General features: G+C 39.9%; 1 protein-coding gene across 2 annotated transcripts in view; it reads right to left on the bottom strand.

The window, feature by feature from the left end:
• Window positions 1–17,811, bottom strand: part of LOC131239739 (ATP-dependent DNA helicase 2 subunit KU70) — a 63,272-nt gene extending 45,461 nt beyond the window's left edge. Inside the window, exons 1-4 of one of the 2 annotated variants that reach the window (XR_009168367.1) lie at window positions 17,654–17,811; window positions 17,324–17,403; window positions 17,085–17,162; window positions 13,005–13,121 (exon numbers count right to left, since the gene is read on the bottom strand). Coding sequence is in view for 1 of the 2 variants with exons in the window: in XM_058237585.1 (XP_058093568.1) it covers window positions 13,005–13,121; window positions 17,085–17,162; window positions 17,324–17,389 (261 nt within the window). In the remaining variant the exon portion in view is untranslated. The remainder of the gene's footprint in view (window positions 1–13,004; window positions 13,122–17,084; window positions 17,163–17,323; window positions 17,404–17,653) is intronic. The other variant, XM_058237585.1, reaches the window with a different exon arrangement.
• Window positions 17,812–24,979: the final 7,168 nt, after the last annotated feature.

Raw genomic sequence — 24,979 nt, 5'->3', positions numbered from 1 at the left:
TTTGACTTGTTGAAGGTCAACTAAATGGGCCCTAATTGAATACGAATCAAGGATGATTTGGTAAACTAGGGCCCATTAGATTGAAATAAAACAAAATTAAGATTAACAATATAAAAAAGAAAGTGAAGGTTTACCCTTCTTTCCAATTTTTCCCATAATGGTCAACTTCACTTTGATTTGTCGAATCTCATTCAAATCACTTGTTTTATCCCAAAATAGATCTAGATCTAACCTAAAATGAGTTTTTAAGCTTCTTCCATGGTTTAAATAAAGAAGAGGAGGAGACATTAGGAAATTTTGAAAGAAAGAAAATTCAAAATTGGGCTTTTATGGGCATATCAGCCTGTACCTGCCGTATCAATGCCGAGACAAGTCAGTTTTTTGGTATTGGGCCGATATGACCCCATATCACGTATTCTCCCGTGCCGATACAAATACAATACCATATCTATGTCCAAGCTCTTGGAGTTATTGCAGTTGCTGCAAGGCATTCAGCCCACCACAAACATCAAAAATTCTCTTCATTGGACTCTCTCCACTCTGGGCCAGTTCTCCACCAAATCTTGGCAACTCTTCATTTGGATTATGGCCAAAGGCAAGACCCTTACGGTTGACAATATCCAGTGAAGATGAATGATCTTGACTAATGTCTGCTTGCTTTGTTTTCTTAAGGCAAAGTCCATAGATCACCTTTTCATCCACTTATGTATATTGCCAACCTTTGGTCTTCCATTCATTGCAAATTCCACTTCTCTTGGGTCATGCCAGGTATCATTCCTGATTTGTTGCACACTTGGCATGGTGTGGGCCTCGCTAAAGACTTCAAAGTAGTTTGAAGACTACTGTTGATGGCATGTTTATGGAATGTCTAGTTAGAGCAAAACTCCCAATGCTTCAACAACTCTCCTTCTTTGAAAGTCACAATCCAAATCTTCGGAGATGTAAAAGCTTGGTCTAGGATCCTTAACCTTAGGGACAAACCATTGGTTGCCTCCTTTCTGGATAATGGCAGAGGTCTCTGTGCTCTCTTCTGCTCTCAAGTTTTGGTTGGGACGGACATCCCATCTGTCGATCTTCATTTCTAATTTCAAGTTGCACAGCAGATTAGGTTTTGTGGTTTTTGGTTTTTCTATTTTCTTTTACTACTTACTTTTTGTTAAAAAATATCAATAATAAGTTTATCAGAATGAATGTAATACCAAAACATCTCACATTTACGTGTGTTACTATTACTTACAATATTGGTGTGCTACATATCATGCAACTCGCATACATTTCATCTCAACATATGGACTCCAACACTTGTGACCTATCATGTAATTTCTATATCTAATAACTTGGTATCATTTCCCCCAATAAATCTTAAGAAAAAATTAAAATTAAATTCGCATGAATAGTGCTACCAGTTTGGGGCTGATTTGGCAGACAACTCAATGCCCTAAATGAGCCTCAAATTCATGTAATCTATTGGCACTTATCCCACTAATGGATCGGTGGACATTTATTGGACAATGAAGAATGAAAAATATCAAATTGTCCTACTATAAAAAACAAGTGTCTACAAATTAACATGTAAAATCATTCAAACAATTGATTTTGGGATTGTGACGTAACATTTAATTGGTTAATTTTGAGTTAATATATGCCTCATGTGGAATTTTTTTAAGACCCTATACATGGGGTCCACCTTGATGCATGTGTTGTATATCCCTATTGATCCATCCGTTTTGCCAACTCATTTTAGGGCATGGTCCAAAAATGAGGCAAGTCCAAATCTCAAGTGGACCACTACTGGGTGAGACCTGAACGTGGTCCCACCTCGATGTGTGTATTGTATCCATGTCATTGGTATGTTTTGGCATAAGCCCATATTTTAGGGCATGGCCCAAACTGATGCGGACATCAATGATGCACCCTTTAGCGTGTACCAGAGGAGGCGTTGCCAACAGAATACCAGAGCGAAGGAGTTGATGTGGATGGACGTCGGGTCCATCGGACCCATTTTTTGACACGCTACGAGTGCAGGAGCAGCATGACCGCCCGTATGGCGGATTTCACACCCGCTCGCGCGACAGTTTTAGTTTTAAGCGTTTTTTGCTCTTTTCCTTGTTTTCAGGGGCTTTAGTACACTTTTTTATTTCTTATTTTTCTTTTGTTATTTTTCTTATTTTTAGGGGCTTTAGCGCACTTTTACTTTTTCCATAGCTTATATATACATTGTGATAAACCCTATTTTATTATTATTGAATAATAGAAATTCGTATCTTTTCTTCCTCTTTTATCAAGAGGTTAGGATTTCAAGATTGGCCCCTGGGTGTTGAGGATTCTACCCCAGTTTCAGGTTTCCTTCTTCCCATATCTTCGAGGTGCGGGAAAAAGTAAGAAATCCGCCTTCTTTTCTTTTGATGACAAAGGACCCATAGTTTCTTCATCTCGAATACTCCCTTCTTCATCCCTTTCATTCTTTTGGACATTCCCTTTTAATTAAAATGGAAAAGAGAGATGGCTAGTCAGTAGAATCAGATCCAAACTTGACCATGGACTGACTTATGCTAGATTTCGAATATCCTTATATTTCAGGGTCCTCCCTAGGGCTGTACACAAACCGGGCTAGCCCGGTTAACTCGCTCGAGTCGGCTCGAAAAAGCTCGACTCGGCCCGACCCGAAACTGAGTTCGGGCGGGACGAGCCATTTTCTTCAGCCTGAAACTGAGTTCGGGCTGAGTTCAAACATGTCCCAGTTCGGCCCGACTCGGCCTTATATATATATATATATATATATATATATATATATATATATATATATATATATATATATATATATATATATATATATATATATATCCTAATCATTTGAGACAGAGATGTGAGAATGTGTCCGTTCCTTTGTAGATGGAGCAGGCCCGAAATTGGCCCGAACTTGCTTGATTACTGACCGGGCCGATTTCGGGCTGGACATATTGGCCTGGTGACCGGGCCGGGCTGGGTGTGGCTAGTGACCGAGCCGGGCCAGGTTGAGCCCAGTTCGACTCGTGTACACCCCTAGTCCTCCCCTTTTTACTGTTTATGTCATTTTATGCTAAGGGGCATAATCCTGACGGAATGATCTCATCTCTATATTGAGATTTGCCTAATCCTTTTGATTAAAAAACAGTTGTTTGATTAATTTATTTACTTGAATCTCATCATCCATATGATACATGCATCTAGGGTTAGGCCATCACATGTCCCTACATCACAAATGCTACCAGACGGTGCTCTAAGGGCTCCACCATGATGCATACATTTTATCCATGCCATCCATCCATTTTGCCAGCTCATTTTATGGCACGAGCCCAAAAATGTGGCAGATTCAAATCTCAAGTGGACCATATGGCAAGAAACAGTGGTGATTGAATGTCCATCATTAAAAAGTTGTTAGGGTCCATGGTAATGTTTATTTACCATCTAACATGTTGATTATGTCACACAGACATGGATGAAGGGAAAACACAAATATCATCTTAACCCAAAACTTATGGCCCTAAAGAAGTTTTTATGGTGGGCGTTTAATACCACTATTTCCTGTGGTGTGGTCCACTTGAGATTTGGAATTGCCTCATTTTTACACTCATGCCATAAAATGATTTGGCAAAACGGATGGATGACGTGGATAAAACGCATACATCATGGCGAGGCCCACAGAGCACCTCCAGTAGCAACTGGCTACTGGAAGAGTCAATAGGCAATTTAAGTGGTGGGTGAGACCATGGGGCCCACCTCAAAAGAAGAAGCGCAACTGCAACAAAAGAACAAAAGTAAGTCCTTTTTTTTCTTTTCTTTTTTCATTTGCTTCACTGTCACAGGGCCATAACAACCGATATCGGGGCTGTTACGGCCCTTTTTTTTCTCCCCCACCCCACTTCGAACCCATATCACATAATGGCCTTAGCCGTTACTAGTACGAATCGACTGTTACAGTCGAAACATAACCGTTTTTGCACACCTTGGAATCAACCCCGCCAAATAATCAAATATCTTATTATGTTCAACCTATTTGTGATGCCTCTCCACATTTTCTTTTCTGTTTGTGAATTGGTTGAATGTTCTATTCTTTTTATGAATTGGTTGCATGTTCCATGTTGTTCAAATATCACCGATAACTAGAATTTTATAAAGAAAATATCCCCATATTTTCAATGTATCGACACAAAGTCAATATTTTAGCAATAACAGCAATATTATCGCCAATACCTGGAATTCCAACTAATACAGTGTATTTCAGTATATGACAACCTAGTGATAACAATATTATCATTTATCAGTGATCACAATATGCCAAAATGGTTACGTAGTAGTGGTGGTAACCTTTACACATTACAAGGTTGAAACGGCCGTAACGGCCATTACAAGAAAAAAGGTCTCGTAAGCCCTATAATGAAGCTGAAATAAACTTTTCAAAAAAAAAAAAGGTCGGCCCATATTGTGTCAGTAACAATGGTGGCCGTTACAACCGCCGTTACCTTTATGGAACACATTGTCGATGATTTTATCAATAATATCCATGATAATAAGAACACTGAAAACAAGTCAACAAGAACGTAAACATGGTGGACTAGAGCAAGTCAAACTCGTCACTTTCAAGCTCAAAATGGCAGAAGTCTTTAACCATGGCAAACTTATTTGATTTTCGAGCAAACTAGACTTAATATGAGCCCCAAACCAATTTGAGACTAAAAGTTTAGATCTCACTTCCAAAAATGTCCAAGGGGCCTATTTGTTTTTCAATTCCCCCGGTGAAATCAGAGTAAGTAATTATTATTTCCTTTGGTATTTTCTGCATCTTTCCTAATGGGATGGTGACTGGCTTTGTTTGAAATTATTCGCCACCAAACATGAGGGCAAAAACTATTGGGCCCAATGTGATGGTAACAGGCTTTGTTTGAAATTATTCGTCACCAAACCTGAGGATAAAATTATGGGGCCCACCATGATGTACGTGACTTATCCACGCCATTCATCCCTTTTGCCAGCTCATTTCAGGGCATGAGGCAAAAAATGAGGAGGATCCAAAGCTAAAGTGGACCACACCACAGAAAACAGTGGGAATTGAACGTATAGTGTTGAAAAGTTTTTTAGGGCCCTAGAAGTTTTGGATGAGGCTGATATTTGTGTTTTCCCTTTATCCATGCATGTTTGACCTTATGAATGGGTTAGATGACAAATAAACATCATTGTGGGCCCAAGGAACGAAATAGCTTTCAACGATAGACATTACATGGACCACTGTTTCCCATGGTGTGGTCCACTTGATCTTTAGATCTGCTTCATTTTTTGGCTCATACACTAAAATGTTATGTTAAAATGGATGGACAACGTGGATAAGTCACATACATCACAGCGGGGCCACTATTTTAATGGGGCCCTTTTCAAACCGGTTTTCAAGGTGGAAGAATTCCATCTCTTTCCAAACAAATGCAAGAAGTAATAGTGACCCATTTACCCATATTTACCAAGGATTTAACAAATCAAACACCCCCTAGAGCATAGATTGAAATATTGGTAACGTATCAGCTGATACGAGCGTATCGTATCCATATCGGCTCAATACAATACACGATATGGCCCTGTATTGGGGTCGTATCAATCCGTATCGGCCAATACGGGCGTATCGGCTCCAATATCCTACACGTGTATCGGCAGACCCGATACGCTGACCGATACGCGTATAAAAGGCCCAAACCGTCCCTTTCTTTCCCCTTTTCGATCTATCTCTCCCTCATTTCTACTCCAATCTCTGCAATACCTCAATTAAATCATTCCTAACTGATTTTTGGCACCATTAACAGCAACTTGGAGGATCAAAACATCATATTTTAGCCAATTTGAAGGATCGAAACATTTTGGGGCCGATTTTGAAAAAATAAGAAAATATGTATTAAAAAAATCCATTTTTTATCGTCGATCCTTCTTTTAATCTATTTTTATGTTTATTAGACCCTTAGATCTACCAAAAAACATCAATTTTGAAGATCAATTTGAGCTTTTTTGGGATTTTTTTATTTTTGAGGCATTTATGCTCAATTTTTTATATTTTAAAAAAATCATTTTTTTAAATCTGATCTCAAATCTGTACTCTCCAACCATTTTCGACCGGATCTATGTAGATCTGATCAAAAAAATTATTATTTTTAAATCTATTGAAAAATATATAAATTTCACAAATCTTTTTTAATCTGATGTTTCTGATCACATATCTGGAGAGGCAATGCATTTTTTTAACAGATGTACATCAGATCTGATTAAAAAATGTAGTTTTTTCTTTGGGAATTTCGAGATTTATGGAAATTTCAAAAATATTTTTTTTTGAAATGTATTGCTTTGGGGGGGTGGCTAAGTTTATTGTTTTCAGTTTTTTGAGTTGTTTTTTTATCATATCTGGGTAATTTGGTCACCATTTGTCAAATATTATGTCTAGTTTTTAATTATTTCCTTTTTGTTATTTTTTAAAAATATGTTGATATCTTGATGATGCAAATTGATAATACATCTTTATGTAGTGTTGAACATTTGATATGTTCTATTGTTCTCTCTTTTAATCAACTTGCAAGCTTCTTTTTAAACCCACAATTCTGATATGCGACTACATATAAAGATGCTTATGAGTTTACTATCAATTTGAAGAATGTTATAAAAAGGTTGGAGCCAGACATTAACCGACGGTGGATGCTATTAATGAAGTCAGTTAATAACTATTTACATATGTACATTGTATTGTGTAGAGCCTGAGACTTGTAGTACTTCTTATTAGCTACTATTTCACAAGTAGAAGTGTATGAACTGGCTTTGGAGACCCACTTGCACGAGCTGCAATACAAAGAACCAATCCAGGTAGGTGTATTAAGTTATAAACTATAAAGTATATTTTTACAATTTTAATAAACTAAATAACTAATATATGATATTAAGATATATTTCTTTGTTATTTATGCAGCTCAATGGTGGGTCAATTATGGACAAAGTGAACATATGCTGCGGAATATTACAATAAGAATCTTGAGTCAGTGACTCAATGTACATCTTCTGCTAGTTGTGAAAGAAATTGGAGCACTTTCGCCTGCATCCACACTAAGCAGGGGAATCTATTGAAGAATATAAAGGTGTAAAGAAATGTATTTATCCACTATAATGTGAGGTTGCATTTGAAAAACATGAAGAAAGTAAGAAGGCAAACTGACAACCAAGCATGACATTGTCCAATAAATTTGGACTATGTTTTTGCTAAAGACGACTCTCTTTTTCCATGACTTGAACGAAGGGAGAAAGGCAGAGGAGCAGCTGAAAGTGAGGAACTTAAATACGCAGAACTTGTTGTAGAAACCGCTCAGAGCCGATTATTGAAGAAGCTAACGAAGGTGAACGTAGTAGTGCGCAATGTTGTCAAATCGCATATGCGATCATGTGTGATTGCATATGCCTGTGCACAAATGCGGTCGCATACTTTTTTTAAATTTTTTAATTTTTTTCGAAAAATTTTAAAAAAATCAAAAAAATATGGGAAAATAAGAAAATTGAATTAAATATAAGGAAGTAGGGGGAACTTTCCTAAGTTAATAGATAAACAATTTTATATGCCCTTGCAATACATTTGAGTAAAATAAAACCAATTAAACAATGAATTAAATATTAAGTCATCAACATTTGACAATATAGTTAACAAATATCAATTGACATTCAACAGTACAGTCAACAATCAACATCAACACACTTACTAGGTAAACAAAACGAAGAAGTTATTTATTTATTATTTATCTACTATATACATTGATCTATTTGTCATTGTGGCATTTGATCACAATCATCATCGTCATCATCACCGTCATCATCCGAGTCATCTCCTTCTTCCGCATACACTTCTTCTTCTTCTTTTGTCATCTATATGTATTAATACTTCATCAACATCCAATGGTGGATCTTTAGCTTGATCATTATCATCTCCTCCTTCTATTCTCCTCAATCTCTTCAACAGGTTAACTACTACTACTCGCCCCTCGGCTCTCCCCTATCCTTTCCCTTCGAGTGGTACCTTCTCCATGTGTCGATTCCTATGCGGCATCTTCAACTTGCACCCATGTCAAGTCCTCGCCAGCAAATATCAGGTCCTCCGTCTATACGAGTAACTCGTTACCTGCATTCAGCTCATCTAAGCAGATAGCGTCAAAGAAACTAGGCTTTTCTTTCCTAGTCTGGAATCGTTCTCGCAATTTTTTATTATATTGGACGAAAACCAAGTTGTTAAGCTTCTTTTGTTCAAGTCGATTCCTTTTCTTAGTATGAATCTGCATGAAAGAAAATGCATTTGGCATTAGCTATTTAGTTAATTAATTTAGCTTATATTAAAAAATTGAAGATTACAATTACTAAACTCACTGCCTCAAACGTGCTCTAGTTGCACTCGTAACTGCTGACAGAACATTTGAGTCCAAGAATCCTCATAGCCAGCTTCTTTAAAGCTGGATCCTTCCTGTTCAGATCCACTCCATAGGCAACCCACCAATCAACTGAGAAAAACAGTTTAAGTAGGTTAGAGTCACTTTGATTACATTGTAAAAAAACTATTTGTAACACATTCGTGGTACTTACTAGGCAATTTTATTGTCCAATGCCTAATGACGATGTCCCTTGAGAATATGCCCTCACTCTTTGTATAGAAGTCCAATAAAGCTAAGATCCTACCATATTCTTCTCTATCTAGAATCATTCTTTCCCACATATCAATAAATCCAACCATATGCATAGTAAGTGCTTCTACTGGACCAACGGAAGCGAATAAACAAACTAGGTTAAGGATGTAAACAACCGAATACGATTGAGATAACATTTGGTTGCCCTATCTTCTATCTATAATATATATAATTGGCTTATAATCATGCTCTCTATAGTTAAAATGGTCCATGATCTTATTTCTCACCCTCTCTACCGCAACATATATGTAACCCATTGCAGGCTTCTCATCCCCGTCCACCAATCGCAACATGGTGACTACGTGCTCGGATGCTTTTAGCGCCTCCACCACTTGTGTCCAAAAACTTTGCAAAAGGATTGTTTGTTGAACATGTTTCCCTTCAACCATCGTTGACCAAGGCCCACTTATAAAATTGACCGACACTACAAAACTTCTACGCTCTAATTTTTTTGCATGTAATATTTGTAGTGTTAAAAAGGTTGTAGCGAAACGGGTAATTGTTAGACGTAGCAAGTTACCCCAATGTGTTTCTCATTCGACTAAGAAAAAGGGCGTGTTTATACATAAAAACCGTGATTCTTCTAACCCTTACAATCGCATTTATAAATAACTTACCCATATCTTCTAACATCAGATCAATACAATGGGCCGCACAGGGGGTCCAAAATAAACGACGCATCTTCTCCATAAGAAGACGACCGGCCAATACATACGAAGTTGCGTCGTCTGTAATTACATGTATGACGTATTCCTCACTTATTTCCTCAACTACATTATCTAGTGAGCTAAACAAGTATTCTCCAGTATGTGAATGACTCAATGCATCCACAGACTTCAAGAACATTGTCCCAACTGGACAATTTACCACAAAGTTAATGAGAGACCAACCAGATCTATCGGTCCATCCATCGGCCATAAGTGAACACCCATACGCTTTCCACGATTCCTTATATTCAGCTATAAAGGATCGTGTATAATCAACTTCAGTTTTAGGCATGTCTTCCTCATTTCATGATATGAATGAGGTTTAAGCCCGAGTCTAAATTGACCTATAGCCTCAACTATTACTTTGAATCTTCTCGATTTAACTGCATTGAAAGCAATGCTGGTTTGGTAAAACCACTTAGCAATATATTCAATAGTGGTTTTCCAATCTTTTTGTTTATAGCGGTTTTCTAAAGTTGTTTGAGTCGGCCCTTTGCCCCGGCCCCTTTTTTTTCCTCAGGGTGTGTTCTATACCATCTATCCATGGGCCCATGCTCTCGGGCTCTTTTTAAGACCGTTGGTTGTGGTTGTAGTCGAGACCGGCCTGTCGAAGTAGGGGGAGTGAGACTAGCTTCATCTACATCGACTACATTTATATCTTCATATGCGTCTTGTTCCATATATTCCTCGTGACGTAGGGCATTATCGCATCTCTTTCTTTATTGTTTATCCATATACTCCATGCTCTCCCTTCGAATTTTTGGAGTAATTTTGTCGCATGCTTTTACATTTGACCCTAGTGAATGTCCAAGGTGTTGCTTGTGCCGCGTTATGCCACCGAAACTCACATACCCACATAACTCACATATTATATGAGTCTTATCCAAAGCACTACGATAGTGTCCATACTTCCAACCCGGGTCATTCGAATTGGGTTTCAAAGAGGAAGATTGAGAAGAAGACATGATGTTAGTGTGTGTATTGATTGTAAGTTGTAAACTAGTAAAACTAAAGACTAAAGACTAAAGAGTCAAGAGACTAAAGAGATGAGAGAGAGAGAGAGAGAGAGGGAGGGAGAGGTACACACTTACACTGGTAGTAGTAGAAACTAGAAAGGAAGAGGGAAAAGAAAAGGAGAAAGAGAGAGAGTGAGAGTTACACTTACACTTATACTAATAGTAGAAAGGGAGAGGGAAAAGAAAAGGAGAAAGAGAGAGAGAGAGAGTCATATACTTACACTTGTAGTAAAAGAAGGGCAGAGAGAGAGTTACACAACACAATTATAAAAACACAAATTACACAATCTAAAATTCGGAAATAAATTCTTCACTTATTGTCTTCACTTTTGACTTGAGTCTTCACTCTTGACTCTTGAGAATGTTGTACACTTGTACTCTTAAAACTTGTAACTTGTAACTTGTAAGTAACAAACTAAATAATAATAAAAATGTTAGAACTTGGAAGAAACTAGTAACAAACTAACTTGTAACTTGTCAGTTGAGTCTCTTGGCTCTTGAATGTAAAGAAAGAGAGAGAAAAAGAGAGAGTGGTGGGTGTGTGAATATGATTATGATATTTATAACTTGGAAGAAACTAGAAAGAGATATAAGTAGAATTAGAAAATGCAATGTGAGACTTGAGTTGGTGTGAGTTCAATTTCGATGTATTCTTAAATCTTGCTTGTCTTACTTTCTTGATTCCTGAATCTTGAATCCTTGTCCCTTGATTAAAACTTCAAACTTCAAAGAAATATGAAGCTTGGGCCTTGGAATTATGTAAGAGAGAATAAGAGAGTGTAAGAGAGTAGAGAAAGAGTTTGAGTGCATGTAGGAGTGTTTTGAATGCCTTTTTATAGACTAAAAACGCATATTAAAAATAAATAAATAAAATTCTCAACGGTCAAATTTCTGACCGTCGGTGTATATGCGATCACATATGTTGTACACAATCGCACACATCGCATATGCAATCACATATTCTCGCACAAGTGGCATATGCGATCACATGTGTGCAGAAATCGCATGTGCGATTGCCACTTCAACATGTGCATATGCAAATGTGCGATCGCACATGACAACACTACTAGTGCGATTCAAACTAATACCCATAGCGGTGACAGTGGCGGTGGTGGTGGTGGTGGTGATGCAACTGTTACTCATGTTGCTCAGCACACCATACAGCCATCTACAGATTGTGAGGCTAATGAGCACCGACGTAGTACACAAGGCCGAACTTATGAGTGTACTGAGTCACGATACAGCCGGTCAGGGGGGAGGAGCATCATGGAGAGGTTGGCACCAGTGGTACTCATAGAGCACCAAGACATTAGGAGGCTTACGGACATTATGGATACATTCCTCACAAATACACAGAACCCATTGCGTCACTTTCTTGTTGGAGTAGTCCTCATAATCATCAATATGGATATGGAAATCCGGATCCAAATCCAAGTTATTCGTCATCAATATCACAGTCTTAGCAGTACGAGCAGTAGTATGGCGATTCGTCTGGCGTTGGTGGATATCCTTACTTGGGATTAGGGTCGGTTCCTAATCAAGATCAATCTTCCTTAGGTTTCGTTGACCTACTCTTTTCATCCGGCCCTGGTTATTATGGACATGCAGTAGCAACACCTGTTGCACAGCCACAGGCACAGTCGGATGATGACGAGGACGTGGAAGTCGACCAACCACCAGCAGCCATATTTTCATTTTGGTGGCGATTGGTGAGTTTTTATTAAGAATTAAGATTAATGTTTTTTTAGAGATTATTCACATTTAAGGAAATTGGTAAGTACTGAGTATTTCTACACTTACAATGTTAGTTGTTACATACACCTCACTTGCCACACACATTCTCCAAGCAAACACGTACGACATACATACTAGTGAATAGACTAGCGAGTATTGAGTACTGAGTGGTGATATTTTTTGAGTACTTGGACATGTTAGACTATTAGCAATATACAATATCAATTTATGACATATATCAACAGTTTATATAATGAAAAAATCAACACCAAAACTTATACTAGGTCAACCCGTTAGGACAATCCAAAGAATGGTCTGATACACCATTGAATACATGGTCGAAATACAAAAAATTAAAATTTTAAAAATTTTTTAAAAAAAAATGATAGATTCATGAATATCTCATTTTATCCTATTTTTCTAATATTTTTTGCTTTAAAAAAATTCTGATCGATACAGCCGATACAAGGCCCGATTCCAATATGCGACGCCATATCATATCATTTTCCCACAGGGCCAATATGGCGGCCAATACCGTCATTTAGAACCATGCCCTAAATGAAATTGGTAAGGTAGAGAATATAATGCGGCACGACAGCGCCTATCAAAATGAAAGGTATTCGACGTGTAGGGAAAGCCCAAGCTAATCCAAGAAAACAAGGTCAATAAAATATTCCTCTAATAGATGAAATAGACAAAATCAACACAACAATTTTGACATCATTACAGAAACTCTAATTTGGAAGACAAAAGTTATCACAATGGCATAGCACGTTAACATGCCCATCTCGCCGTCTCTCATCAATTTATCTAGGACAAATTACCGTGTTGAAGAAGCATATTGTAACTTCATCATAAGAGCTATTAATGATTTGGGTCCTCAAAGCCTGGGAAATACAATTGACAGCCACATGAAAAGGGGTTTCGCTCTTCTCATCTTCCTGCAAATGTCAACAAACCAAGATATATTTACATCAAGAGTTATGCCCACCAAAGAAAAGGAGCAACAAAACAAACATTCTAATGAAAGAATTAAAGAAAGCTTTCTCTAAGTAACAGAAAATTGTTGAAAATGCAACTTCAGATCCATGCAAAGATGAATTCATCGCAAAACATTGGCCAATAACCTAAGGGGGCCTATTTGGATGGTGGGAAAAGAAAAGAAAACAAAAGAATTGTAATGATTATCCAATGATGATTTCTTGAGATTTAATGAGCATTATTGATTCCAAGAATTCCATTCTTTTTTCTTTTCTTTTCTTTTATTTTTTTTGTGGGGGGGTTTGTTTGGATAGCAAGTGGAAAACTCACAAAGCTCTCACAATGTCACTTCATGTCTTGTGCATGAAAACTTGACTATGGTGTTTGGGTAATGACTGCTTTTGAATTCCATTATTTCCTTTGCTATCCAAACATGGAGAAACATCCCATCATGGGAAAAGTCCTCCATTTTCTTTTCTTTTCTATTCTTTTCCCACTATTCAAACAAGGCCCTAAAGATGGCAGTCCAATGAAAAGTGGGAATTATAAAGATTCCGCTAGGCACATCAGCAAATTTAGAAGTTAGTACATAAGGATGATTTTTAAATTTTTATGTTTTTTTTTTAAAACAAGGAAATGACAGCATACAATTTTCAGGCATCCTAATCAAATAGTAAATCAATGTACTACGGGCATTAGCTTAAGGTAGAAATCAAGTGAACTAGTCAGTGTGTTGCTCCCATGCAATCATCAATAGAGGAATCACTCGTGAGGTAATGAACAACCAGTCCAAGCATGCGAGACATTCATTGCAGTTTGGTGCATGATCTTATCAAGGAAGTGTATTTACACAAACACAAAGAGCTTTTCCATAGCCCAAAGTCCACGACAGCATGATGAGCAAGACTCACTCAAAAATTCAGAAAAATACAACCAATGGATATATGATAGAGACATCAGTGGACCTACTTGCATGTACCAAATACGGAGACAACCACCCACATCAGCACAACTTTCTTTGTGTATGTGAGACGAGTTCAAGATGAGGCTCGTCAAGCCATTTTGAAGACCCCGCATGCATTGGACGTGCATCAAGAAGACCCCACTTTGGGACGATACATTTAAGTTGTTTATGAGACTATCTTCGTCATAGGATTTTTATTTCATGTCGATCCGACCGTTAGATCTTGTCAATCAGGCCATTGGGCCGCCGGATCTAGAAGATCTGGGGCCCTTGGACTTTGATATTGTTCCCTTTATATTTTTTTTGTTATTTTTATGATTTACTTGATGGTTGAGATTGATAATAAGTGTTTTATTTTTCTTATTTTAGATGATAGGCCATTTTACTTAAGTGAGTGGCATGGTAGTAATTATTCAAATTTTTAATTATAAAAGCACGGGATGGGGAGGTGGAGGTCCAACCCTAATTGTTTTCTTGAGAAGAAAGGAAAAAAGAGAGAAGCTCTCTTGTGTTAAGGAATTTTTCTCATTGTGTTTTAGGATTTGTAAGAAGCCCTCCCTTCCAATTGAATAGTAGAAGGGTAGAAACTTGTTTGCTGGTAGATTTCCCAAGGTACATCCTTCCTCTTTCTATTATTCAAAAGGCATTCTTCTTCTTCTCGTCTTCCTCTTTCCCCTTTCATTACAACCTTCTAAACTCATTAAAACCCCACTCAATCCTCCCTCTCTTTCTTCTCCTTTACCTAGACACGTGTAAACTCGCACATGCACGCACATACGTCCATACAGGCAGCCACGTGTGGTTCAATCTTGAATTATTTTATATTTTTGGGCACCACATATATGATAACCTAGGACCTTCGTGTTATAAATCTGAATTTTCAAATCTATTATGTGGTTATGTTTGATTTTACATGTTGATTGCTAAAATTAATGTGTAAATTCTTCTCTCATCTTCCATCCTAGGGTAGTTTCCATCATCCTACATCAATATAGCCTACATGGATAAAGTCCATGTACAGACCTTTGCATGCAGAGCCATTGCTAATAAAAGTCTGGGGAAATTCTATACCACCTTGACAAAACCCAAAGCAACGAAGAATTTCCAGAATGAAACCCCATTCCATCCTGTCACAAGTCTTGGCCATCTCTAGCTTCAGGATGACATTAATCCCCAAATTTTCTTGTTTAGGTCCTAAACAACTTCTTAAGCCAAGGCAACATTTTCAAGGATACATTCTACCTTTCATGAAAGCCCCTTGCTCAAGAGAGGTAATCTTTGCAGCTTAAACCAAACTTAGTAACAAAGATTTTGGAAATCATTTTCTACATGAAATTGCACGAATTGATTGGCTGAAATCAGCAAATTCTGGTGGAGATTCCTTCTTAGGAATTGGAAAAGTAGAAGATGAAGTGAACACTTTAGGAATGATGTCTCCCAAAAAAAAACCCTCACAGCTAAGCAAACGTCATTACTAATAATGTCCCCCCAACAAAGAGTGACAAATGCCACAAGAAGTCAGGACCTGGAGAACTGCCTTCCAAAATGCTGAATACAGCACGTTTTATTTCAATATCATCTGGAGGCCTAGCATGTGACTGTCATTCTCATTCACAATGCGAGGAATACAATTGAGCAATGAGACATCAATCAATGAGCCAGACGGAGATAAGATAATGAATGCAACCTAAACACTCACTATGATTAGGTGTTTATATTGTAGCTACAATCTCACATTCACTTGCCATGAAAAGTAACTCTATTCCTTCCATTATAATCAGGCTTGGGTACTCTAGTCCAGATGCTGTAAGCTGATCACATGCAGTTACTTGTCCTCCCGGGAGCTTCACCATTGTCATTGGCCCAGCCTCACTCCAATGTGAAATATTTGCATCTATCATTGCATTTACTTTTAACAAATCCACAGCTAGGTCCAACTTAAGAATTGCTTGGATTGTCAAAGGTGGGCCCCAAATGTACACCTTTTATTGGTGTCCTGTATTCGTTTTCACTACCCAAGTATGCATCGTTCACTGAGCCCTAAGCAGTGGAGCCTGAGGCATTTCCATATTGAAGTGGTGGAAAGTGGAAAACCAGTTTCAGCAGGATTAGGTTAAGCAAATACCAAAACCCATTCAGTATTCTATCATCCTTCATGCTTTTTGCATGGTGAAAACCACCTGTTTGTCACTTGTCTTCTCCAGGGGGCATTGTCACACATCATGATGAATAATTTAAATCTATGTTCTCGTGTGATTTTCTACTTCCATGTGTCTCCACTCGATGTGCAATCGTCACCCACTCATCCACCATTTTAGTTAAGGATGCAATGGTCCTGGTAGCCCAACTGACCCGACAAGCCCAACCCAGCTTTGGGCTAGGCTTGGACCTACCAGCTTGGCCCATGGACAAGGCTTGGGCCCAGCATGTTTGGCCCGATCAATTTTCAGGTCGGGCTTAGGGTCAAGCCATTTTAACTGGACCAACCCCAAGAATATATATGTGCATGTGTTATATGAACAATTACAATACTCGGCTAGGTAACCCATCCATCTTCAATGTACATAGTTGAGTTCATTCCTCTAAAATGTCTATTTCTTTGTGCATGTGTGACGTACTTGATCAATGGATGGATTAGGAACATTCAAGTGGGAATAGAGATTTTATCCATTTTTAGGCCAGGTCAGGCCTGTGCCCAGCCAGTTTTTCAGGCTCATGCTCAGGCTTGCCATGCAAGGCCCATGCCCCAAGCTTATCAGGCTGGGGCAAGGCATAGCCTGGCGCGGCCCAAACCCAGCCCACCACCCCTGATTTTGGTAGGAAAAAATTTGGATGGTGCCTGTCCCAAACCCAGCCCATTACCACCCCTAATTTTGGTAGGCCGATTGAGCAACTGACTCAATTGAATATTGGATGGATATTTCATCAATCCAAAATTACTCAGAAACAAGAAACTCACTGCATTAGCTGCTGGGTAGAACATTCTCGGCGATGCATCAACGAGGTAGACAACAGATTCTTTGGTTGATTCTTTTCCCTATACAAGAAAGTAAGACGAAAAAATAAAAATCAATACAAACACAAACCTAAATTACATTCTATTTTTATGAGAAATCGCTTTGGATAAGAACAAAATAGACAGATTAGAACTGTAAGTTTAGAGCGAAATTTTACAAAAAGAGAGGAAAATGATGGCACCTGATAGAATTCATTTTCGGGGTCGTCATCGTCATCTCGAAACAGATCTTCAGGGTCAAAATCCATGAATGGATTGTGGACTGATGAAGACATTGAGAATGGAGGAATCAGGAATTGGGTTTTTCTTTCTATTCCTTTCCTTTTGGGGGGGAAATGGAATTGATATTCAATAATCAACTGATTGATAGATACAACCTTTCTTTTCTTATTTTGGTAACATAACAATACAACTTTCTCTGCTTTTGCATTATCAAAGTAAAATGGAGGGCGTGTTTATGAGTAAGATGGGTGTGCAGAGAGAGAGAGAGAGAGAGAGAGAGAGAGACTTACAAGAGGAAAAATGAGAGCTCGGCCTGTGGAGACTAGTTGGAAGACTTTTCGAATTCGAGCTTCTCAGAGAAGGCAATGGCAGGAGAACGCTTTTTTTGGGCTTTGGCGGTAGGGATTTCCTACTTGACGCGCCAATTTGCGAAAGCGAATTGCAAGTGCCCCAGGCATGCTGATCCGGTACACGTGTGAGAGATCTGGGACGTCAATAATGCGGCATAGGTTCAACGCCCGAGCATGCCGATATTCCTGTGCCCTATCGTCGGAATCTGTGTGGGGTCCATACAGATGCCCGTGATAGATCCACCCTGTCCATCAGTCTTGCAAGACCACAATAGGAATTTAAAAATAAAGAAGATCCAAACTTTCTTGGAGCTGACCATGGTTTGCCATCCAAACCGTTCATAGGGTTATTACCGCTCAGAAACTGTAGGCACAAATATCACTCATGATATAAAATTTATGTGGCCCCACAAAGTTTCCAATGGTTAGCGTTCAGTCCATGCTGTTTTGTGTGGTTTGGCCACATGAGTTTTGGAACTTCCAGATTTTTAGATTCCTCTCTTTCTGTGCTCTTGCAAAACTGATGGACGAAGTGGATTTGTTAAAGGCATTTCTGTGGGCCCCCACACAGCTTTCGACAACAGAGGGCACAGGAATATCTCCGTGCCCAATCTGCTTCCTGTAACAAAATGGGCGGGTCCACTCAAAAAAGGTGTACTGCGGGTTATCCATTTCAGCCGTACATTGGTCCGCGTGAGTCGGACGCCGATTCCCTGCAAAGGCTTTCGCATAAAGTTCCTGCGCTGGGAACCAGGTGGGGCCCACTGTGATGTTTGTGAGAAATCCTCCCCTTTCATCCGTTTTTTGAGTTAATTTCACTACATGATGTCAAAAATGGACCATATCCAAAGTTCAAGTGAGCCGTACTAAAGGAAAATGTGGTTAGGAAAATTCCTACCGTTAAAATCTACATGGGTTCGACAGTGATGCTTACAAGCCATCCATACCGTTAATAACTTCATTCCTACTGAGGATAAACTGAAATCACAAATATTAGCATGACTCAAAACTTCTGTGGCCCACGAATATTTCAACTGTAGACGCTCAATTATCACGTTTTTGCCCACTTGAGCTCTGGAAACGGTTCATTTTTGGCTTTACATATTTATTTGAACTCAAAAAACAGATGGACGGGTAGGATTTCTCACAAACATCACAGTGGACCCCACCTGGTTCCCAGCGTGGGAACTTCCTCCGAAAGTCTTTAGCAGGAAATCCGGAAAACAACTCTCCCTGACACCAGCTCCGTGGCTGGTGGAAGTGGTCGGTGCTCTGTGGGCTCCATCATAGTGTATGTGTTTCATCCATTCTGATTCATCCATTTTTACAGATCATTTTATTTTTTGATCGCAAAAATTTGCCGGATATAAATCTAAGGTGGACCACACCACATGAAAACAATAGTGATTGGATATCAACCATTAAAATCCTCCTATGGCCCACTATACTGTTTATTTGACATCCAATCTGTTGATTAGGTCATACAGGCCCAGATGAAGAGAAAAAACAAATATCAACTTGATCCAAAACTTTCATGGCCCCAAAATGTTTTTAGTGATGGACCCTCATTCAACACTGTTTCCTGTAACGTGGTCCACTTGAGATTTAAATATACCTCATTTTTGGATTTGTACTGTAAAATGATCTGCAAAAACAGATAGATGGCATGGGTGAAACTCATACATCATGGTGTGGCCTACATAGCACCGATCATCAGCCATTGGCTGGTGTCAGGGGGAGTAGCCAATCCGTTCCCGGAAATCCGCGTCCGTGTGGTGGGCCAGTAACCTGATAGCACAAAGAGGCTTGGTGCTTGGCCACCAGGCTGGCTGTGCAGCTAGGGCTATAACTTGGGTACCCGAACCCAACTGCACCAATTTCGGGTCAGGTAGCCGGAATGGGTTTGTAGAAGTCCAACTCTACTTGAAATTCGGTTAGGTATGGATTTAGCAAATTTGAGTTATCACCGTGATTAGTATTTGAGAAAGTTGGGTTGGGTTGGGTTGGGTTGGGTTGGATCCTCTTATGGTCTGATTATTCTTCAAGTTGAGGCTCCACCTGATCTAACCCGTCCAAACTGCACCCCTGCTCATGGCTATGAAGCAAATGCAAGACCAGCACGGCTAGGATGGTTGCACGACTAGGCAGCAGTTGCAGCGTAGGCAGGTATGATCACATCATTTTTAGGCATTTTTATACGCCAAGGGACATGATTGCTTCTATAAAAAATGCTTGATATTTTTAGGCCTATGATGATATTTTATATATGCATTAAAAGTCGTAGAAATATTACTCGGCATATGATTTATGCACTTGATTTAGTATAATGCTTGTGTTAAGAATCTAACCAATGCGCCAAAAGCCCTAGGATTGATAAGATACGTAAAGTCGGCGTATTAAACCTCTGGCACAGTTGCACTCTTGTTACTTAGGTACAACTTTTCCCTGGATGTGGTGTTGGCCCTTGTATCAATTGTCAAGAGCTCAAGCCATGTGCAAAATTTTCTACGATTAATGGGATGTGTAAAGTTTGGTAATTAAACTCTTGGGATCATAATAGCTTGGTGTGCGATAAATCTTGGGATTGATGATTTGAGTGGTGTACGCTTCATTACTTTCTTTCGTAACTTCAACCTTTATCTTTTGTCCCAACTTCTTTTCCCAGGTCTGTGACTATTGTTGGGAGTGGGTAACCTAATGATTTGTTTTGATAAGGATAAAAAGAAAGGAAAATGAATAAAAAGCACATTTTCAATAATGATTACTGAAACCATAGTGAAGAAATGGATTGCAAACAATAAGATATGTTTAATTTGTAAAGAAAAATTCTTTTTTCTTTCTTTTTTTTATAGAAAAAAAAACTTATATGAAATCTCATATTTATTACACAATAGTATTAAAGAAAAGCAAATATAGATACAATTAGTGACTTTGTAAAATTCTTAATTTTCTTATAGAATAAATGGGATAAATTTTCAAATTAAAGGAAAATGCTTTCCTTTCTCGTTGAATCCCCTTAATCAAGTAGGCCTTAAAAGCCATATAAATGAGAGTGAGAGAGAGAGAGAAGGGGGGTGATGTAGAGCAGGTCGCGGACAGTTACATGGCCAAGATGGATTAGAAAAGGCCCGGTCGACGACAGAAGTGATCCGGACCATCAAACCTTAAATCGGGCGTATCTTGCAATCCGGAATGAGTTATCTGACATAAAATATATGATTTTGGGGTAGAACGAGCTACTGAAGCCAACCAACCCGCTACGTCGGGTTGCGCAGCCCGGAATTGCGAAAAACCCCTGGATCGATGGTCGTTTCCCCGTTTTAATTTCGCTTTTACTATAAATAGTAAGTTTTAGTTTGATTATAACTCTTCATCCGTCGGGCTTTAGGAGTTGCGCCCAACGTGAAAAGAGCTTAGAATAATTAGGAGAACGGTTTGGTGAAGCCAAATAGGACACTTACTATTTTTGGCCGAAAACCTTGCGCACTAGTAGACATCACGACCGTCTATAAATAGTAAGTTTACTATTTATAGTAAGTCATGAATTCTAAGGAGTTTGAGTTGTAGTTTGATTCTGATTTCTTTCCCATTGCTTGGTACCCCTATTTAAAGGGTTGTGAACTCGTTTTTATTCATCAATTAATCAATTTCGAATTTATTAGAATTTATTTCTATTTTCTGCTTTCTTTCCTCGAGGATTCGAGAAGTCTCTGTGAGGAGTCCAGAGAAGCTCCGTGGATTCGGAGTAGTTATCCTCATCACGTTCATCCCTGCGTCAATTGGTATCAAAGCGAGGATTCCCCTCGGGCCGATGGCAAACAACGAAGGTATGAATCAAAATCTGTGGACGGTGATCCAGGATTCGTTATCTTCGGAAAGAATGGAAGCTTTCCACCGGAGAGTCGATTGACCATGCAAGGGCTACAGAACTCTCGACCGTCTTGCGGATGCGCTACTTCCGCCCCGAGCCCTAGGCGGTGCTCCACCACCCGTGGTGGCTCCACCACCCATGGTCGCGGTACGACACAACCCCGATTTTCGTAGAGCACTACCAGTGGCAAACCGTAGGGCTACACCAGATGATTCAAGTTCTAGCGACGAGGACCTTAATGAGGGTTTTGCGCGACGACCAATCCATGGAGGTGATCATCTAGATTGTGCTGAAAGAGACTATCGAGGTAAGGCTGAACTTCCTAGTTTTAACGGTTTATTACGTATAGAAGATTTTCTCGATTGGCTAGCCGAAGTAGAGATATTTTGATTACATGGACGTGCGGATCATAAAAGGGTAAAATTGGTAGCGTTTAAATTAAAATCGGGTGTTCCGCATGGTGGGAACAATTACAACTCTCACGAGCTCGCCAGAACAAGGCGCCCATCTCATCATGGCCACGGATGAGACGTCTTCTTCGATCTCGATTTCTCCCCAGTGATTATGAGCAGATATTATTCCAGCAATATCAAAATTGCAGCAAGGAAATCGAACAGTCACAGATTATAATGAAGAATTCCAACGGCTGGCTACACGAAACGATCTGTCAGAATCTGAGTCACAGAAGGTAGCGCGATTTATAGGTGGGTTGCGACTGACAATTCAGGACCGAGTTCAGATGTACCCAGTCGGGACTGTGGATGAAGCAGTTCAATTGGCGGGTAGGGCAAAAACACAACTTGCAAGAGCTCCTGCTTGTCCATATCCTTCAACTCGACCCCCCATGACGGGTCCCACGCAGGATCCAGTGCTACCACAAGGAAAAGACCTAGTACCTCAACTTCCTACAACCGCAAACCGTGATACGGGGAGCGGCTCATCCAGGCCTTAACGTGCAGCACCTACAGCAGCGAGTCCGAGTAGGATTCCAAATCCTTATGCTCGGCCAAGGTCGAACAATTGTTACCGCTGTGGCCAACCAGGCCATTTATCAAACACTTGTCCTCAACGTCCCGCAGCACACTTGACTATAAATGAAGGGGGCACTGAAGATGAGGCCGTAGATGAAGACTATCGCTTTGATGAACATGAACAAATCACTGAAGAAATAGCAGGTGGCGATGCAATGACGGGCGAGGATCATGGCGAATTTCTAGTTGTGAGGCGATTGCTGTATGCCCCACGAAAGGAATTACATCCACAACGACACAATATATTTCGAACTCGGTGCACCGTCAATGGAAAGGTCTGTGATGTAATCATAGACAGTGGTAGTAGCGAGAACATCGTTTCAAGAGTGATGGTGGACAAGTTGCGGCTACCAACGATGAAACATCCTTCCCCGTACTCAATTGGCTGGATAAAAAAGGTAAATGAGACCAAAGTAACTGAACAATGCACTATCTCTTTTTCAATTGGCAAAAATTATAAAGATCAAATACTTTGTGACGTGGTCGATATGGAAGCTTGTCATATGTTACTCGGTCGACCTTGGCAGTCGGACCATGATGCGACCCATCGGGGACGAGATAATATTTACGTATTTGTCAAGGATAGTCGAAAAATAATCCTTGCCCCTATGGCACCAGAGAACCACCCTGAAGCCTCTAAAGTGGAGGGGAGTTCCCTCTTGACCATTCGGGATTTTATGGAAGAATCCAAGGAAACCGGCGAGGTATACGCTGTAGTGGTGAAGGGCGAGGAAGAGGAACCCTCAAACATCCCTCCAAGTTTAAGACTGTTGCTAAACGAATTCAAAGAAGTCTGGCCTGAGGATTTACCTGATGGATTGCCCCCCATGAGGGACATCCAACATCACATAGACCTCGTCCCTGGGGCTAGCCTGCCTAATCGCCCTCATTATCGGATGAGTCCGAAGGAATGTGAGATACTTCAGGGGCAAGTGGAGGAATTGATCCGTAAGGGTCTCTTGAGAGAGAGCATGAGCCCATGTGCCGTACCAGCATTATTAACGCCAAAAAAAGATGGAAGCTGGCGCATGTGTGTCGACAGCCGAGTAATCAACAAAATTACCATCAAATATCGGTTCCCAATACCACGGTTGGACGACATGCTCGATATGTTAGAAGGGGCCAAGGTGTTCTCTAAACTAGATCTAAGGAGCGGGTACCATCAGATTCGTATTCGACCCGGTGATGAGTGGAAAACGGCATTCAAGACCAAGGAAGGGTTGTATAAGTGGTTGGTCATGCCCTTCGGCCTATCGAACGCACCAAGTACTTTTATGCGTTTGATGAATCAAGTTCTAAAACCGTTCACTGGCCGATTTGTGGTAGTATATTTTAATGACATATTGATATATAGCCAGGATGAGGCGGAGCACAGGAAACATCTCAGGCAGGTGCTACAGGTCCTACAACTTAACAAGTTGTACCTCAACTTGAAGAAGTGTAGTTTTTTAACTGACAGCCTATTGTTTCTAGGATTTGTTGTAACGTCCACAGGCATTCGTGTAGACGATGAAAAGGTGCGAGCTATTAGGGAATGGCCGATCCCGACAAACATTCATGAGGTGAGGAGTTTTCACGGGTTGGCGACTTTCTATCGTCGATTTGTACGAGATTTTAGCACTATAGTCGCGCCTATAACAGATTGCATGAAAAAAGGACCGTTCCAGTGGACCGATAAAGCTGATAAGAGCTTTCATGAGATCAAGCATCGTTTGTCTACAACACCGGTCTTGGTGCTTCCTAATTTCGACAAATTGTTTGAGGTTGAGTGTGACGCTTCATATGTCGGAATTGGAGGAGTATTATCACAGGAAGGCAGGCCGGTAGCCTTCTACAGCGAGAAGCTCAGCGAAGCCCGAAAGAAGTGGTCGACTTATGAGCTTGAGTTGTATGCAGTTGTTCAGGCGCTGCGACATTGGCGGCATTATCTGATTCAAAGAGAGTTTGTTTTGTACACTGACCATCAAGCATTAAAGTTTATTAATAGTCAGACTAACGTGAATCGTGTGCATGCTAGATGGGTTGCGTTTTTACAGGAATTTACGTTCGTTCTGAAGCACAAGTCAGGACAGCAGAATAAGGTAGCTGATGCACTTATCCGCCGTGCATCACTACTAGTAACAATGAGCAACGAGGTAGTCGGCTTCGACTATCTCAAGGAGCTGTATGTTGAGGATGAGGACTTCAAAGATTCTTGGATGAAGTGTCAAGAAGGTCACCCCAGTGACCTTCATATACAGGACGATTTACTCTTCAAAGGGAATCGATTGTGCATCCCCCAAAGTTCTCTGAGGGAGCAGATTATTCAGGAGCTACATGGAGGTGGCCTTGGTGGACACCTGGGGCGAGATAAGACGCGAGCTC

Source organism: Magnolia sinica, chromosome 3 (genome assembly GCF_029962835.1).
Source record: "Magnolia sinica isolate HGM2019 chromosome 3, MsV1, whole genome shotgun sequence".
Lineage (NCBI taxonomy): Eukaryota > Viridiplantae > Streptophyta > Magnoliopsida > Magnoliales > Magnoliaceae > Magnolia > Magnolia sinica.
The sequence above is the reverse complement of the archived record's forward strand: the minus strand, read 5'-3'. Positions and strand labels throughout refer to the sequence as shown.